Below are 17,910 nucleotides of genomic sequence, written 5' to 3'. Positions count from 1 at the left end.
GTGAGGTTTAGGAGGCATGAGACCCAGGGCATGCTCTGGCCCTACCATTTGCTGGCTGAGAAGACCTCGGGCAAGAACCTCCCCTAATGATCCTCAAGGCCCTTCAGAGCTGTGGCATTCAGTGCCCTCTTAGGGAAATGCTTCTGCACCTTTTGCCGCCTGCACGCCTTCTAAAGTGCCCTTTCTAGGGGCACCTGGGTGGCCCAGTGGTTGAGTGTCTGCCTTCAGCTCGGGTCGTGATCCTAGAGTCCTGGGATCAGGTCCCATATTAGGCTCTCCTCAGGGAGCCTGCTTCTCCCTCTGCCTGTGTCTCTGCCTCTCTCTCTCATGAGTAAATAAATCTTTTAAAAAATAGAGTGCCTTCTCTAGCTAGACAACTGAGTTCCTCTCCTTACCTTATTGAAATTCACCTGCCCCATGCCCCATCCCATCCCTCCCCATCCCTGGGGAACTGCTGGTTGATGTGAGGGTTCAGAGCAGGAAAGGTGGGGGAGTGGCCAGCAAGGGCATAGATCGAGGACCCAAAAGCACAGAGACAGCACACGGGGCTCAGTCCAGGAGAGTTAGAGCTTGCATTTTCCATCCCCCAACACCACACAGACTGGGGACAGATAGAACCTATAGCCTCCCAGCCCTTCACTGCCGCTTCCAGCTGGCCTAGGGTCAGGGCTGGGATTGTTGATTGGATTTATCTGGGATCTTGTGGTTGGGCTTGTCGAGGAAGGCTTAAGTCAGCATTTTCTGGGCATCCTTGATCACCTTGTCCTGAGACGTGTGGAGCATCTGGTAGATGGTAGCAAAGGAGATGCCACAGGTGACCAAGGTGCCTAGGACAGGCACGTTGAGGAGCTCCTGTGTGAACGCAGAAGCATCCCTGGAGGCCTGGCCCAGTAGTTCGACCACTAGCGCCTCAGTGACTTTGGTCTTCGGGCCTGTACTGCCTCCAGGATCTTGTGCCAGGGCTGGCCTGTCTGCTCCGCCAGCATTATGAGGGAGTCCTTGTCTAAGCCGAAGCTGCGGAAGTAGCCTTCCAGGGAGTTGATGAGCATGCACAGGTCACACACCACATCCTGCACAACCGGCACAGGGCTTGGGTTGACACCGCAGGCCACAGTGGCCACCAGCCAGAGGTGCTGCTGTAGTGAGGCTGCCTTCTGCTCTAAGATGGGCTTCGAGATGTTGGGCATGGCCAGCAGAAACGCATGCCGTTTATGGCTGTTGAGTTCTTTCACCATCAACTCCTCCAGCAGGTCGAAATCGTACTTGCCCAGCTCAAATATGGAAAGCCGGAAGACTGGGGGCCTTCATGCCCCCCACTGCAGGAGACAAGAGCACCACTGAGTTTTGGCACCAGAGCAGGCCACCATGTTCTGACAGCTGCTGAGGCATGAGCATTTGCCAGGACGGCACAGCACGACATTGCTCTAGAGTGTTGGCCCTGGAACTGGGCTGCCTGAGTTCAGATCCCAGCCTTGCTACCTACCACCCGTGTGGCCTTGGGCAAGTTACAAAATCAAATAAGGGGATCATTGTACCTACCTCCTAGGGATGCTGTGGTAGTGAAGCGAGTGTGTGAAAATGGTGCCTCTGGTAATCCCTTAATAAATGTTAGCTGCCCTGAGCCACAGCTGCCAGCATCCTGTAGGCATGTGGCATTTGCACTGCTCTAACTTGGCAAATACACAAGCCAGCACATGTCCCATTTCCTTATGCAGGTAATGGGTCTCTGTCACCTGTGACCGAGCAGTGCCAAGTCTCAGGAAATGAATGGCAGCTGTGAGCATTATTTCACTGCGGGGCTGAGTTCAGTCACGCAGTGTGACCTTGGACGACCCCTTCCCCACTGTGGGCCTCAGCTGGAAGAGGAAGGGGAAGGGGCGGGCCATCCCTCCAGAATCCACCGCCCCCAATGCTCCCACCAGCTTCCACCGGCCAGAGCCTAAGCTCACCCTCCAGCCATTGCCAACAGTCCTCCCTGGTCTGGCTGAGTGCTCTTTCCTCTGAAAAGGTGCTGGGGCACCGACTGCATGAGGCCGCAATGTCCACGTCTACCTTGGAGCGGATGAAGTAGAAGCGCATGCCCAGCTGCAGGATCTCACAGGCTAGCTGGGTATGGTGGGCAGTGAAGCTCTCCAAGGTGATGATGAGGAGGAAGTTGTAATGGTCCAGCAGCACCTGCTGGAAGTATTTTTTGGCCTGGAAGGTAGGCGTGTCAATGCCCGGCAGGTCCCAGATGATGACGTTGGGGTACTTAGGGTGTGCGCATGGTGTGGGGTCCACCGACATTTCCACCACGCCCGTGTAGGCCGGTCTGGGGTCCTCGTCTCCCAGCCCCCTGATGGCATTGACAAAGGTCGACTTGCCTGAGCCTGTGCCCCCAGTAATGCCAATGTCCAGCCTGGCGTTCTCCGGCAAGTGAAGTGTGGCCTGCAGCTTGGTGGCTACTGTTGGCAGGTCTCCCGCCTCAAAGGCTCCCTTCAGAGCACTGGTGTCACCATCAGACTGAGCTCCAGTATCTTGGACCGGGTGAAGTTTGACTGGAAAACTCTGCTCGCCATGGGCTACCTGAGGTACAGGCTTCTGTCTTCAGGATGGATGACCTTCAACAGGACGGGTAAGAGTATTTTCCCTCTCTACATCCCTCATCATGTCTCAGGTATTTGAGGCATCACCAGCAATCGTACTGAGCGTGCAACCATATGCCAGGCCTGATGCTAAATACTTTAGTTCAGTTCGCATTTATTCATCACTGCCAGGTTCTCCTCCTGGAGTAGCTCATAAAATCCTCATAACAGCCGGAAGAGGAGATTCCCTTACTATCTGCGTTTGGCGCTGGGAGGAAAAATAATTTGCTCAAGGCCTCCAGCTAGTGCCTGGAGTATTGGGAATAGGAATTGGGTCTTGTGATCCTAGAGTTCAAAAATTTTTTAAGATTTTTTAAAAATTATTTTTAGTTTTTTTAAGTACTGTCTACACCCAACATAGGGCTGGAACTCACAACTCTGAGATCAAGAGTCGCAGGCTCCATGAACCAAGCCAGCCAGAGGCCCCTAGAATTAAAATTCCTAAATAACTTTTTGTGGCATTTCCCGTGCACCAGGCACTGTGATCAACAATGTAGGGCAGTAATTAAGAGCTAGAACCATCATCATCGCTGAAGGCAGTTTATACTTGTTTACTCAGGGCCAGCCACTGTTCTAACCTCATGCATAATTTCATTAAGGCCCCATTGTACAGAATAGGAAACCGAGGCTTAGGGAGTAAGCCTCACTGTCTTCTAGTCTGCACCAGAGCCAGGACATGGGCCAGCTCCCTCTTATCCTTTTGCCAGACAACCTCCCCATCCCATCTTTGTACCATTGACCACCCGTTGTGTGCCAGGACCTCTTTGGGTGCTACAGTTCCAATACCAGCCAGAGACTCGATGGAATAGGCCTGGTGCATCTGTGAAGACACTGCCCCCACGACTGCTGGTTTTAGGGACCCACATCTGCTCAGGACCCACAGTGCACACCTCCATGAGTCCTGCCCTGCTCTGAGCCTCTGAGTCCTCCCTGGTGTGATGGACTAGGGTACCAGCACAACTCCAACTAGTCCCATCCATACCAGGGACATGGGTGACATTGCGTGGGTCATGTCCCCTCTGCAGCCTTTAGTTCCTTCTGCTTCCTCACCTGTGAAATGGAGAGATGACTCCCCAAGTTACTCCAGCTCTGTTTTCAGAAGACTCAGGGTCTTATTGTTGACAAGTTTCAAAGGCCAGCTTGAGGTAGTCTTAAGCATCAGACTGAGCTTGATCTTTCTGTGTGGGTTGCCATGGAAGGGTTTTCAACAGGGAAGGGAGATTGAGCCCCCAGTGGACTTTGGGGAGTGACACCAGAGCCTGGGAGATGAGGCAAGGAGCAGGGGCAGGAGCTGCTGGAGAGGGTGAGGCCTGCCCTAGAACAGTGGCCGAGTGGGTGGAGATGGGGGATGAGGAAGGGACAGATGGAGGCAGAAAGGACAGGACAGGGCAATCAGTGGATCTTAACCTTAGGCGCAGTGTAGGGAGAGTATTGCTATTCATGCCTGACCTTCCCATCCCAGCCCCTCAGGGCCCACGAGTTCTGTGTTTAAGACAATGTCTGAGGGCTCACAGGGGTAGGGATCTGGGCTGTTTTTTTGAGAAAAGATTTGGAGTGGACCATCTGTCCTCATATCTGGGGGTCTGGGATTTCCCTACCCTTATTCCCCACCAGCTCTTTGGTGCAAAAAGATCCAAAAGCAGTCCCGGCAGATCCAATGGGAAGGCCTTCCAGGAAGAGAAGAATCCCTTTGCAAAGCACAGAGCTCTTCAGCAAAGAGAACTGGCACCCCCTGTAATTGGCCAGGTGAAAGCGGCCCTTCTTAGTCTGGAACTGGTTCACAGGTTCAAGGTAATGAGGCCTTCAAATGAGGTTAGAACCATCACCAGATCTGGGAATTTCCGTAGGCAGTATTTGTGAGCAACTAGGGGTGAGGCCATCTCCCCTGCACTGGAGTCCCTGCTTTACCACCAGCCTTGTACACAGCCTCCAGAGCCTTCCTGTGAACTGGAAACTCGCCTTTCTCTGCACCTAAATCTGACCCTTCCCTGACCATATCCAACCCCACCGAAGCCCTAGGGGCAGCCTGTCCTGTCCAAAGCCCCTACTCAGGTATTTTTTTCAACTTCTAGACATATGTGACCCTTGACTTGGCATGTGAGGTCAGGCTTTGGCGGGTATGAGGATGTCAGGTTCACTTTTGCATTCCCACCGAAGAGCCAAGGACAGAGCAATAGGGATTACCCCGGGATTCGTTTTTGCAGGGACGCCTGGGCAGATGCAGATCCCCTCACCCTGTGTTGTTCACACCCAGCAATACCCACAGCCACATGGAACTTTCAGGAATCCCCCTGCCATCACCATCTGTCAGCCCCATGCTTTTAGCACAACCCCACCATTCCTACACCCACACGGCCATGCAGAGACAGCAGGTAACCCCAGTCAGCAGACTGCTTACAACCTCTGACCCACAGCATCAAAATCCAGGACACTTACCAACACTCCTCCCAATTACAGGCACACCAGAAATCTCATTACCACACACCTTCCCACACACACACCTGCAAGCTCTCCAAAACAACTTGTTCGAGGTGGCAGGGTTCACCTTCTGACCCTCTCTCCTTTGATGCAGAGAGAAAGAGCCCACCAGCCCTCTTGCCACCCCATTCTCCATGCAGAGGCCAGCCCAAGGCCATGGGGCCTCCCCTCCCCTGCCACCCACACTGACCATCACTCCCTGCAGCAGCGGGGCTGGTCCGAGATGACCATCACTCACTGTGGCAGGGGGGCTGGTCCCCCACCCTGTGTAACCAGGTTGCTAGGCACCATTGTGCCAGTCCTGGGCACTGATTGGCTGCCCCTCCCTTTCTAGAGGAAGTCTTTGAGGCCCTGGGCTTCTCAGAAACAGACAGGAGATGGCATAGCCAGCCCTGAACTGCACCAAGTTACCCGCACAGGTTGACAGTGGGATCCTATCTTGGATCCGGGCCTGGCTATCCTAATGCCCCACAAATCTCCCTTGACTACCAGGGGGCCAGGGAGAGATCCCACCAAGGGGCCCTTGGTGCACCATCCATACCTCGAAGCTCTCCCCACCCAGATCAAGTCCCATCCGGGTTCAGTGTGTCCCCTCTTCAGCCCCTCCACACCTCCCCACCACACCCACCCCAACCCCGCCAAGACAGCAAGCTCTGGTGCCCTCAGCATGCAGCACACATTTTCAATACACTGGCTTGGTTTAGTTGGTTTTGCTAAGGCTCGGTTTGTGGGTGAGGCAGGGGGTGGGGCTGCACGGTCACTTCTCTTCTGACAAGTCACGCTTCTTCCAGCTGTCGAGAATATACTTGAGGAGGAGGCCAAGCTTCCGGCGGGCCGAGAGTGGTGCTTCCTCACAGCCTCCCTCCCCAGATCCCCGCTTTTCCACACCATTGTCACCGGCTGCCTCCAGGCTGACCTCAGACTGGGGCTCGTCCTCCTCCAGGGCCTTGATGCGGACCCGCTGGGCGTCTTCAGCCATTTCATTGAGGCAGCCCTGGAGCATGGTATAGACGGTGCCAAAGCTGATGCCACCGGCCACCAGCGTGCCAAACACAGGGATGCCCTTCTCAAAGGCACGGGCCACCCGCATGGCACCATCAGATGACTGTGAGTAGAGCCGCAGGACGGTTTCCGGCGAGACCTCGTTGGCCAGCGGGGATCGGATGACGGAGCGCAGGTCACCTGCCTGCTTGCCCACCTGCTCAGCCAGCTTGGCCAGCGAGTCGTCATCCAGGCCAAAGCTGCGGTGGTAGCCACGCAGCGAGCGGATGAGCAGAGCGTCGTCGTAGGCGGCCGCCAGCCCTGGCACAGGCAGGGCCTGGATGACGCCTGACACCAGAGCTGTCTTGAGCACTTGCTCCTGGAGCATGTCCTTCTTTTTCTGCAGGGCCTCCAGCGAGATATCGGGCAGCGAAAGCAGGCCAGCGTGGCGCCGGTGGGCAGGCAGGTCGTGCTCCCAGGTGGACATGAGCAGCGGAAAGTCGTAGCGGGCCGGCGAGAGGTTGGACACGAGGAAGATGCGCGGGTCGGTCATGCCAGCCACCCGCAGCCGCTCGGCGCAGTGGTCACGGATCTCCTGCAGGACGGCCGCCTCACTGAAGCCTGAGGGCCGCTGGGTACGGGTGGCCGCCAGGTCCTCGTCCACCTTGGTGCGCACAAAGTAGAACTTCTTGCCCTGGCGCAGGATCTCCGAGGCCAGGCGGGTCTCCACAGCCCCGCAGCGGCGGGGAGAGACCAGCAGGAAGAAGTCATAGCGGCCGAAGTCCACCTGCTTCAGGTACTTGTCAGCTGGACAGCCCGGAGAGCCAGCCCCCGGCAGGTCCCACAGGGTCACGTCTGGAAACTGTGGGTGCGGGTAGGGCGAGGGCTGCATTGTGGTCTCCACGACGCCGGTGAGGGCCGCACCGGGGTCCTCGGCCCCCACACCACGGAGGGCGTTGATGAGGGAGGACTTGCCAGCGCCCGACTCGCCTGTGACGCCCACCTCCAGGCGGATGCTCTGGGAGGAGGCCAGCAGCTCCCGGAGGCGGGAGGCCGCCTGGGGGATGTCGCCCGACTCAAAGGCGCTGCGCAGGGCCTCCAGCTCTTCCTTGGCCATGAGGATGGTGGTCTCCTCCTCCCCGGGCACTGCTCGCAACTTCGAAGTAGCCATGGTGACCAACGGTTCAGAGGGCGCAGGGTTTGGGGGAGAGTCACAGGACGCGTGGTCCTCAGCGTCTGCGGGGGCACAAGGGAGCCGTTCACTTCTTCTGGGCCTTGGCACAGGGTAGGAAGAGAGAGAGACACCAAGGATATAAGGGAAGTCTGTCCGGCACCTCACAGCCCAGTCCTTCTTAAAACAACCTGGGTACAGCTTTGACACAAGGAAGGGGGCTCTAGAGTCCCACACGCCCAGGCTCCCATCCCATCCTTGCCACTGACTTGCTGTGTGACCTGGGGGCAGAATGAAGTACCTCTCTGAGCCTGTTCCTCTGGTAAAGGGCATGGTGACTGGCCTGCCTCCTGAGGTGCTCAGGAGTCCTCAGGGTAACAGTTTGATGGCAGCTTGTGACAGAGCCCCAGGCTCAAAAGGCTCAGCTCTTGGCTTAATGCTCTCCTGACACTGACTGAAATTCTTAATGATATTTGAACCAAGGGCCCTGTGTTTTCATTTTGTACCAGGTTCCACAAATTTTGTACCCAGCCCTGCAAAGGAAAGGGCTTAAGCCCCACACCAGGACCCAGGCAGAGTATGCTGTGTCCTGCTGCTGCTGTTGGGAGCAGCGGGAAGGGGTGATGAAAAGGACCCACACCCTGGAGCCAATCCTAGAGTTAAATCCTGGCTCCCCTACATACACACTGAGTGACCTGGGGCAAGTGACTTGAAATTCTCTGCCTTGTTCCTCTCATCTGAGGCCAGTAACTATGATAATAGCAAACCACCTCCTTGTTGAGAACTAAGTGAGTTGATACAGATAAAGCATTTGAAATAGTGCCTGGCCCACGGCAGGTGGTCTGTGTTATCTTATTATCCCTGTTAATATTCCTAGGTGTGTGACTTCAAGCAATCCCCTGCAGTCTCTGAGTGCGCCACAGGCAAGCAAGACCTGTGATGATTGTGAGCCCACCTATCTATCCCTAGGCCAGTATTCTCGGGTTCAGCTGGTGGAAGAAGCCTGGCATGAGGGGATGCCCAGGCACTGGGAGTCCTCATTAAACACCCAAATCTGCCCTACTTGCTAAACTCAGCTCATGCTAGGGATCACTGTCCCCATCAGACAGGGAGGGACTGAGACTCAGACTACACAAGTGATGTCCCTGCACAGAGGCCCAGCCAGGACTCAAACTCAGGTCCCCGGGCTCCCTCATCCCTCTGAAGAGCTGCCCTCTCTTCAGCTACATATATTTGCCTCCCTGCTTGTCTTCTCCCTCCTTGTCTGGGCTGTCCTCGTTCACCCCCCACAGAAATGTGTCCTTATTACATTATTCCCACCAGGTCTGTTCCCCCAACCTAGGTGGAGGCATTTCTCCCATGCTATGCCCACTCTCCCTACACCCTGTCCCCCTAAGCCATGTAAGGATATGGCCCAAGGATCGGAGAACAGGTGCTAGATAGAGCAGGTCCCAGCAGCCAGGGCCAGACGGTCAGTGGGCCCTGGGGTGGGATTAGGGCTGAGGCAGCTAGGATTGGCCCTGGAAGTCCCTACCTCCCTTCACCCACAAACCCATCCAGACAGCTCTGCCCTCAGGGGACTTACCTGCCCTGCAGGCTCTCCCTCTCCCCTCACACTTTCCCCGCTGGTGGGGTCTCCTCCCTTAGCCCAAGGTCAGACCCGTTGCTAGGACCCATTATAATAGCAAGCAGCAGCTTATTGGTCAGCCAGCCCTAATGCAATAATGTGACAGTGATGTCAGGGGGCGGGGTCCCATGGCAGGGCAGGGACCCCATCCCCCAGCTGCTGCTGGCCACCCCCCCCACCGCCCCTGCTTGGTCACACTGGGCCCTCAGTCCCCCACAAGGGACTCAGAGAGATCTTTGTAACACCAAGAAGGTCACAACCTATCTGTGGTCTCCATCACCTGCAGGACAAAGTCCCAGCTCCTCAGCTGGCATCCAAGGGCCTGACGCTGCTCACCACCCACCCTCTAATTCTCCTCCTTCTAGGGGACTGTTTCCCAAACAACTCATTCATGTTCCCTTCAGGGCACCATCTCCTCACCTACCACCCCGAGGTGTCCCATGCGCGTCGTGCTCTGAGGGTGCCGGTTTGGCTTCACCAGCGCTACCAGCTGGGGAGAGGCCAGGCGTGAAACCACCACCACAGTCACTGCCACCATGCCTTGGCCAGGACTGGCACCCGTGCAGCACAGCCCAGTGCCAGCACCACACCCCAATTCAGTATCTGGTATCTAGGCTCCCAGGTTCTGGCCTCTCCCTCCCCAGAGCTTTCACGTCCTCTCCTGCCCACTCTAGGGTGACAGCTTGGTCCCCTCTGTCCCTCTCCTGCCTCTGCCGCCTTACGACCACTGCAGGTGCCAGCACTGGGACAAATTGGGAGGCAATCTGAATGAGAAGAGAGCCTGAGGTGGGGTGGGGAGAGAAATACTCCAAGAAAACAGCAGAGGAAGAGTCCCGCCGGAAGACAGGGTGGACAAGAAACCACTCAGAGGGACGCCTGGGTGGCTCAGTGGTTGAGCATCTGCCTTTGGCTCATGATCCTGGGGTCCTGAGATCAAGTCCCCACAGGAAGTCTGCTTCTCCCTCTGCCTATCTCTGTGTCTCTCAAAAATAGATAAAACCTTTAAAAAAAAAAAAAAAGAAACCACCTCTGACAGAAGCAGGAAGGGACCGGTCAGAGACACAGGTCACATAGAGGATGAAAATGTACAGAGCCTGAGAGATGTGGGACCAAGGCGTGGAACTGAAGGTCAACAGATTTAAAAACAGTTGCAGACCTTCCCAGACACTGAACACATAGACCCGGACTCCTCCCCTAAAGTCACAGACATGCACACCTGGCCCAGTAGGGAAGGTAGAGGCACAGAACCTCTGGTTATTTACAGAAAAGCCCAAGTCAGGCAGATATGCAGCCCCCACACAGCCAGGCACACACAGACCTGCAGACCAGCCACGAGAGACTCCATCACACGCAGGCGACATACGCGGGTCATGGCCCCTGGGGCCCCCTCACCAGTCCCAGCCCTCATGCATTCAGCCCCCCTCTCCTGATCCCCAGTGCCCAGCCAGCTATGAGCCGATGCTCCAGAAGTGCGGCAGCCCCAGGCTCTGCCCTCGGGGTCTCTAGGTCAGAGGGAGGGGACATGGTCACAGCGCCCCCCCCGCCCCCCCCCCCCCCCCCCCCCCCGCCCCTTGACTGAGGGCCGAGACAGGAGACAGCCGCTGGGCACCTGCAGAGATGCATCCGACGCAGGAGGGCACACTGCCAGGGGCATTCCTACCAGCTCCTGAGAGCACCAGCCCAGGAGAGGCTGCTCCCTGGCCTGTCTGCCAGGCCTCCTCTTTCCTTGTCATTCATCACACATTCCGCACCTCTCCAGGCTCCATCCTGGGCTGGGTGCTGGAAACACAGCAATGACCGAGACAGCCCTGAGCTCTGTCCCTCCTGGGCTCCCAGTCCTGTGTGGGAGTCACCTCCATCCACAGACCGTGACGACCCAGGACTGGAATAGGGGACCCCAGAGGGCTGTGGGAACACAGGGGGCAACTGACCTAGCCTGGGGGGTCAGGGAGGGCTTCCTGGAAGAGAGGGCACCTGAGCTGCGATCTCTGAGCCTGGTGGCGTGTTGGGGAGTTGTATCCCAGGCCATGGGACCACCTTGTGCAAAGACTGAGTTGAAGGAGAGCTCTCATTCACCCAGTAATTTATACAGTTATTTGGTCATTCCCCAAACATTTGCTTAGACCTGACCCTAGGCCAGTCCCTGTAATGGCCAGAGGTGTGAATCTCACTCATCCCTGCCCTTCTAGACCTCAAAGGCTGCTGGGGGCTGCTGACACAACCACACACAGGGCAGAGCGCTCACTTACTGGATGTTTACAATGTACCAGGCACGGTGTGAATTCCATCAGATGAAGTAGCTCATTTAACAGGGACTAGAATTCTGTTCTCTCCACCTGTCATCCCCAGACAGACACAAACCCCAGGAGCTGAGACTGGAATAGGGAGGCAGACAGAGACAAATGAGATAAGCACATTTATTCATTCATTCTTTCCACAGATTCCCTGTATAATCAGATCTATGGTGCCACTGGATGTCAAATGCATCATTTTCTGTCCCACTAACAAGGGCAAAAATTGCTGCCGGTACATGTATGATACAACATTCCCTTATCACCGAAAATTTTTATTTTACACTTACTCTTTGTAAACTTAGAAAATACAGATTTTTTTTTTTTATCATTTATCACTTGCATGTGTATCTAACTGGGAAAATACAAGGGAAATAAATTGGCGAAGATGTTCCTAACCACGGAGTCTGACTCTGTGGAATCACTTCCTCCTCCGAGCACAGGATGCTTTCCGACACTCCACGTCCTCGTCACCAGGAGCACTGATGAAGCTGTTAAAAGCAGCTCCATTATCACATCAAGGCAGTGACAGCTACGTCACAATGGCTGCCTGGCTGACAGTGATTGTAAGGTGCCATCAGCTGTGACTTCCCGATTTCAGAATTTCTAAAATGTGGGGGCGGGCCGAGGGAGTGCACCATAGAATCCGTGAAGGTGATTCCTGAGTGTCCACTGTGTGTCTGCCAGGCTGGGAACAGCAATAGAGACAGTGGGGTGGGGGCACTTCCTGCGGCATGTGCGTGCTGTGTGCCAAGGACCCGTTGGTTGATGTTTGGAGCCCAGCTGTGACCACAGGCAGCTCCAGCCCTGACCCCATAGGACTCAGAGTCCAGTGAGGGACACAGAATCCTCCTCTGACCGTGACGACCCACAGGGGTAAAGTAGGGATGGAGTCCCCAGACAAGTGTGAGAGCCAAGTGGGTGCCTGACCCAGGGGGGTTCGGGTAGAGTCAGCGAAGGCTCTTTGGAGAAAGTTCATTCACCAAACACACTTCCTGGGGACACCTACTGTGTGCCAGGCCCTGCTTCCCTCACGAAGCTCCAAGCACTCTACCTCCTCTTCTTCTTATTTCTTAATCTTATTTAGTTATTTTTAAAGATTTCATTTATTTATTCATGAGAGACAGAGAGAGAGAGGCAGAGACACAGGCAGAGGAAGAAGCAGGCTCCATGCAGGGAGCGCGACTTGGGACTCCAGGATCACACCCTGGGCTGAAGGCGGAGCTAAACTGCTGAGCCACCTGGGGATCCCAGTCTTTTTTATTTAAATTCAATTAATTAACAGACTGCATTATTAGTTTCAGAGGTAGAGGTCGGTGGTTAGTCAGTCTTATAGAACACCCAGTGCTCATCACATCACGTGCCCTCCTCGATGCCCATCACCCAGTTACCCCCTCCCCACATTCTCTCCCCTCCAGCGACCCTCAGTTTGTTTCCTAGAGTTGAGAGTCTCTTCTGGTTTGTCTCCCTCTCTGATTCCATCTTGTTTTATTTTTGCCTCTCTTCCCCTGGATCAAAAGACTTAAGAGAATTTCCATGAGGTGCTGTTGAGGTAGAAAAGCAAGATGCAGAGAGCTGTGGCTAATGTCCTATTAGAGACTAAAAACCCTTATACCAACATGCATGTGTACATGTGTACGTATCTACACAGATACTGGTATCAATGCATGCGTAAGTGTGTCCCTATATGTATTTATGCATCAAACGTCTAGATGGGATTATTTGACTTCAGGGAATAACAGGAAGACCTACGGGAGGCTGTTAGCATGAAATCCTAGGAGGGTGGGGGGTGCCTCTGGGCAGAGTCTACAGGGAGAAAAGAGGGAGAGGAGGGAAAAGCAAACGGGGGAAAATTCAAAGCAGGTACATTTGTAGCAAAAGTACAAGTAGGGTGTTGTTCAGGGTAGCACTTATCTCAGGAGAGGAAAGGCATTTGGTCAGTGAAGGGGCCACTAGGGATTACAGCTGTTTTGATGTTTCCTGTCAGCTGAGCGGTGAGAGACACTGCTTACTCTTTGTTTTTGTATGTCCTAAGTAATTTGTAATAAATTTTAAAAACTTGAGTAATGTACTCACATTGGTGCCCTTACAGAAAAGCAGGAATGTGCAATAAAATTGAACTCTCAAAAAACAAAATTGAACTCTGCCCGGGCTAACCTCCTCCCACTCACCCCGACCCACCCTCTCTGGACTCCAGGGTCACAGTCATCAGATGCCTGATGCTGCCTGCAAGCATTTCCTGAGCACCTCTGTGGGCGCCCAGCTCAGCTGAGGTGGATCATGTCCTGACCCCATCCCCTGGGCCTCCAATCTCACAGAAACATCTCCTTCCTTCCTCACCACCCCAGGCTCCTCTGCACCCCACCTTCCAGCAGACATCCTCCAGACAAGAGGGCTTCCTGGGGAGCAGAAAGAGAGGGGCTTCTGAAGTCACACACCCATCTGGGCTGTGTAGCCCCAAGGGCGCTCCCCTTCCCCAACGATGGTAGATAAAGGCTATTATTTACTTGTATTGAACTCTGATTTCTGTGCACTTATGGTCCTCACCCAAGGTCACAAAACTAGTAACTGGCAAAGCTGGCATTTGATCCCACAGAGACTGGTACCAGAGACCACACTCTTCTTTTATTTTAGAGAGAGAGAGGGAGGGAGGGGAGCATACGAGCAAGGGGGAGGGGCAGAGGCAGAGGGAGAGGGAATCTCAAGCAGGCTCCACGCTGAGCATTGGGGGCTCAATCTCATGACTTGGAGATCATGATGTGAGCAGAAATCAAGTCATATGCTTAACCGACTGAGCCACCCGGGCACCCCCAGAGTCCACACTCTTAACCACCATCCCTCTCTGATGTGACTCCCATCTGCATATCAAAGTAGGCAGTTTTCTTTTTTCAAAATTTTATTTATTTATTTGAGAGAGAGCATGAGAGAGAGAGCTTGCAAGCAGGGGCGGAGCGGTAGAGGGAGAAGCAGACTCCCCACTGAGCAGGGAGGCCAATGTGGGACTTGATCACAGGACCCTGGGATCACGACCTGAGCCAAAAGCAGACGCTCAGCCACTGAGCCAGCCAGGGGCCCCTGATAAGATTTTTCTATGAAGACTTGAGAAGAACACCACAGCCCTGGGGGTGAGGGAGCTCTCCCCTGAAGGCCAGGACATTCCAGGGCCTTCTGCTAATGGACAGGGATGGGGGCAGGTCAGGGAAGCTCTCAGCTGCTTTATTTTAGACCGTCCTCCCTCCCAGGAAGGACACGTAATGCAGAGGTCATGTGTGCAAGCTCTGATGCACAGTGAGGTATTTCTGGGTAAAATGTGATGTCTGGGATTTGTTTTAAAACTTCTCAGCACAAAGCGGAAGGAAGGGAGGAGGGGGTAGGAGTAGGAAAGGAAGGGAGGGAGGGTGGAGGGTAGAAGGAAGAGAAAACAGACAGGGGGAAGAAAAGAGGAAGGAAGATATGGAGGAGAGGAGGGAGGCCGGGGGAAGAGGAAGGAAAAGGATATAAGTCGCAGAATATGGGGAATTTATGATGTGGGGGCAGGAGCGGTAGAAGGGGCATAGATAGCTAAAGGATCATTATACTGTTTGCTCTGCTCTTGTGTGTGTTGCAGCTTTTCCTCCGTGTTTAACAGGAGGAAAAGTTTATCTTCTAGAATCAGGCTAATCCCACAGCTGCTACTTACTAGCACTTTCTCCCATGAGCCTCAGTTGTCTCTTTCACACACATGGACAAATAATAGTACAGCTGCCGTGATGAGTAACACCCTAGGAGGTGACTGCTTCCGTCTGCTGCAAGTTGAGGACGTGCCAAGCCTTATGCTTGACACACCTTACAGTAATGGGAGGTCAAACTCTTACTGCCTCCATCTTCCAAGTGGGAATGCAGGGCTCTCACAGACGTTACGAGGCTTTTCCAAGGCCACACAACAGATCACTTGTGAAGCCACACTAGAAACCCAGGTCTGAGTCCAGAGATCTGAACCAGACTCTGTCTAGAGCAGCGGTTTGAGATATGTGGCTCTACCCCCCCACCCCACCCTCCACCCCACATCTGCCTTCCCTTTCCTCTGTGATCTCTGTGCTAGGCAGCATGGGCCAGGTGATGCCACCACGGAACAAATAGCGCAACGTATTGGTGGCTTACAACAACCACTCACACGGCATGTCCCCTGTGGGTGAGGCTGATAGAGTCTGCGGACAGTCCCTAAAAGGACTGGGCCCGGTGACTCTTCGGTCTACAGAAATCATGAGCCACAGATGAGTCCCGCTACTTGATAGGTGACTCCGAGGTGGGGACTCAGAGGTCCCTTATCTGCAAAATGACAGTCTACGAGACCTACGTCACAGGGCATGAAATAAGATGAATAATCTGAAACCCCAACATGGTGCTTACCACTAGTAATACTTCCTTCCCTTTTTCCTCTCAGCAGGGTTACGAACTAATGTTTGTGTCTCCCCAAAATTCATATGTTGAAGCCGTGGCCCCTCGATGTGATGGCGTTTGGAAGTGGAGCCTCCGAGAAATAATTTAGAAGAGGGCATGAGTGTGGGGCCTCATGATGGAATTAGCATCCTTAGACCAAAGGAGGAGGGACCAGAAGGAGCTCCCCATCTCTGCCACATGAGGACATAGCAAGAAAGCATCCATCCGGGGGTCACCTGGGTGGCTCAGTGGTTGAGCGTCTGCTTTCAGCTCAGGTCATGATCCTGGGGTCCCGGGATTGAGTCCCACATCGGTCTCCCCACAGGGAGTCTGCTCCTCCCTCTGCCTGTGTCTCTGCCTCTCTCTGTGTGTCTCATGAATAAATAAATAAAATCAGAAAGAGAAAGAAAGAAAGAAAGAAAGAAAGAAAGAAAGAAAGAAAGAAAGAAAGAAAGAAAGAAAGAAAGATCCATCTGGAAACCAGGAGGAGGGAGGGTCCTCACCAGAACCCAACCGCACTGCACTTCCAACCTCCAGAATTATGAGAAAATGTCTGTGGTGTAAGTCACCGAGTCCGTGGTGTGTGCTCTGGCAGCCCGGGCTAAGACCAGAAGCATCCTAACAATTGCCACTCTCTGAATGCTTATCACCGGCTAAGCACTGTATGTCTACATTCACTTTTTCAGGAACAATTACAGCTCCCAGTTTGCAGATGAGAAAACCCGGCATGAGAGAGGAGGGGTCCTGCCCAATGTCATTGCCTGTCGTCCCTCAGTTCCATATCCACCCCTCTCTGCCCTGAAACGCTGAGGCTGGGAATTTGAAAACTACATTTCCCTGGACTCCTTTCCCACCTGACTTCTGCAAAGAGGAAGCACTCCAGGTCAGAGGGTAAGTGCCTCCTCCACCTCTGCTTCTGGCAGCATCCATGGGACCGGCTGCGGTGCTTCCTGTTTGGCCCCAGCCCCAGCCGCACCACCTGGGTGGCTCAGTCAGTCAAGTGAGATTGAGCCCCGAGTTCCGGCTCCACACTCAACGGGGAGTCTGCTGAGGATTCTCTGCCTCTCTTCTGCCCCTCCCCCTGCTTGTGGGCTTTCTCTCCCTCTAAAATAAATAAATAGATCTTAAATATGTATATTTAAAGTTCCATATATATTAAATATAAGTTCCATATATATTAAAATCTCACCACCCCAAGATCATGACCTGAGCTGAAATCAAGAGCTGGCCTCTTGACTGACTGAACCACCCAGGTGGTGCGGCTGGGGCTGGGGCCAAACAGGAAGCACCACAGCCGGTCCCATGGATGCTGCCAGAAGCAGAGGTGGAGGAGGCACATTTTACCCTCTGACCTGGAGTGCTTCCTCTTCGCAGAAGTCAGGTGGGAAAGGAGTCCAGGGAAATGTAGTTTTCAAACTCCCAGCCTCAGATCTTAAATATACATATTTTTTTTGGGGGGGGGCAGAATGTGGGGCAGCCATGTACCTTATGAGAGGCTGCGGCCTCTCTCAACCCCAGGGACTGAAGCTTGATTAGCTGAAGTCAGTCAGGATTACCATCACCTTGACAGGGATTGGCTGGCTCCATTTTGGCCAACGGGACGTGAGGGAAGTCTGCCAGGGGATAGGGTTTCTGGGAAGACAAGGATGGGGGGCCACCTCCACCAGCTTTTGGTGTGGTTGCAGGAGGGCACGACGCTGGAGCTCCAGCCACCATCATGCAAATACCAACATGCTGAGGATGGCAGGGCGGCAAGAGAACAAGGTAGGTTCTCAGTGACTCCTTTGAACTGCTGAATTCAGGACCCCTGGGGACCCCTCCCTCCTTTCTTCCTGTTCAGATGTGTATTAGCTATTCCTTACTGCCCCTCCCCCAGGGCCTCTGCCTTTACGGCTCCCTCTGCCTGGACCGCTGCCCTCTGCACCCCACACAGCTGCACGGCCCTCTGCCTCACTCCCCTCCTGGTCTTCACGCCTCACCTGTAAAAGCGCAGCCTCCTACAGGCCTCCCCATTCCTCTTCTCTGCTCTGTGTTTATTATCTGGGGCCCCCACTGAAACAAAGCAGAACATTTTCTTTACTGTGTGTCCTCCGTGTCTAGAACTGTGCTCCATGCGTAGCACGTAACCAATAAATCTTTGTCCAGTCAGTACCCAGTGAATACTTTCTGCTCTTTTTGTTGGACTTTGTATTACTTTTAGCTGAAAGCAGATGGTTCCTGGCATCCTGCCTCCTGTCCAGCTCCCCATCTTTACCTCTCTGCTCAATCCTTTGGGTCCGATGCTTGCTCTAAAATGACACTCACTCCAGACTGAGCGTT

The 17,910-nt window shown here is 54.1% G+C and overlaps 2 protein-coding genes across 2 annotated transcripts; both read right to left on the bottom strand.

Annotated features, from left to right (window-relative positions):
• Nucleotides 1-726: 726 nt before the first annotated feature.
• Nucleotides 727-4,620, bottom strand: LOC112931548 (interferon-inducible GTPase 5-like). The gene is made up of 4 exons (XM_072747119.1): nucleotides 4,533-4,620; nucleotides 1,950-2,516; nucleotides 939-1,294; nucleotides 727-852 (listed from the first exon to the last, which is right to left on the bottom strand). The coding sequence occupies exons 1-4, from the start codon at nucleotides 4,618-4,620 to the stop codon at nucleotides 727-729; spliced, it is 1,137 nt and encodes a 378-aa protein (XP_072603220.1).
• IRGC (immunity related GTPase cinema) lies at nucleotides 2,215-9,898 on the bottom strand. The gene has a single exon (XM_026014053.2). It carries the CDS (start codon nucleotides 7,585-7,587, stop codon nucleotides 5,860-5,862), a length of 1,728 nt encoding a protein of 575 aa, XP_025869838.1. The 5' UTR covers nucleotides 7,588-9,898; the 3' UTR covers nucleotides 2,215-5,859.
• Nucleotides 9,899-17,910: the final 8,012 nt, after the last annotated feature.

The sequence above is a fragment of the Vulpes vulpes genome, chromosome 1, assembly GCF_048418805.1.
Source record: "Vulpes vulpes isolate BD-2025 chromosome 1, VulVul3, whole genome shotgun sequence".
Taxonomy (NCBI): Eukaryota; Metazoa; Chordata; class Mammalia; order Carnivora; family Canidae; genus Vulpes; species Vulpes vulpes.
Note: the sequence above shows the minus strand (reverse complement) of the source record. Positions and strands in the feature narration are given on the sequence as shown.

Coding starts and splice junctions, on each gene's coding strand:
- IRGC (XM_026014053.2), bottom strand. CDS start 7,587: ATGCCCTTTACCAGAGGAACAGGCTCAGAGAGGTACTTCATTCTGCCC.
- LOC112931548 (XM_072747119.1), bottom strand. CDS start 4,620: ATGGTCAGGGAAGGGTCAGATTTAGGTGCAGAGAAAGGCGAGTTTCCA. Junction 2,517..4,532: donor GGCTGTGTACAAGGCTGGTG/GTAAAGCAGGGA, acceptor ACCCGGTCCAAG/ATACTGGAGCTCAGTCTGAT. Junction 1,295..1,949: donor CTGTTGGCAATGGCTGGAGG/GTGAGCTTAGGC, acceptor GAAGGCCCCCAG/TCTTCCGGCTTTCCATATTT.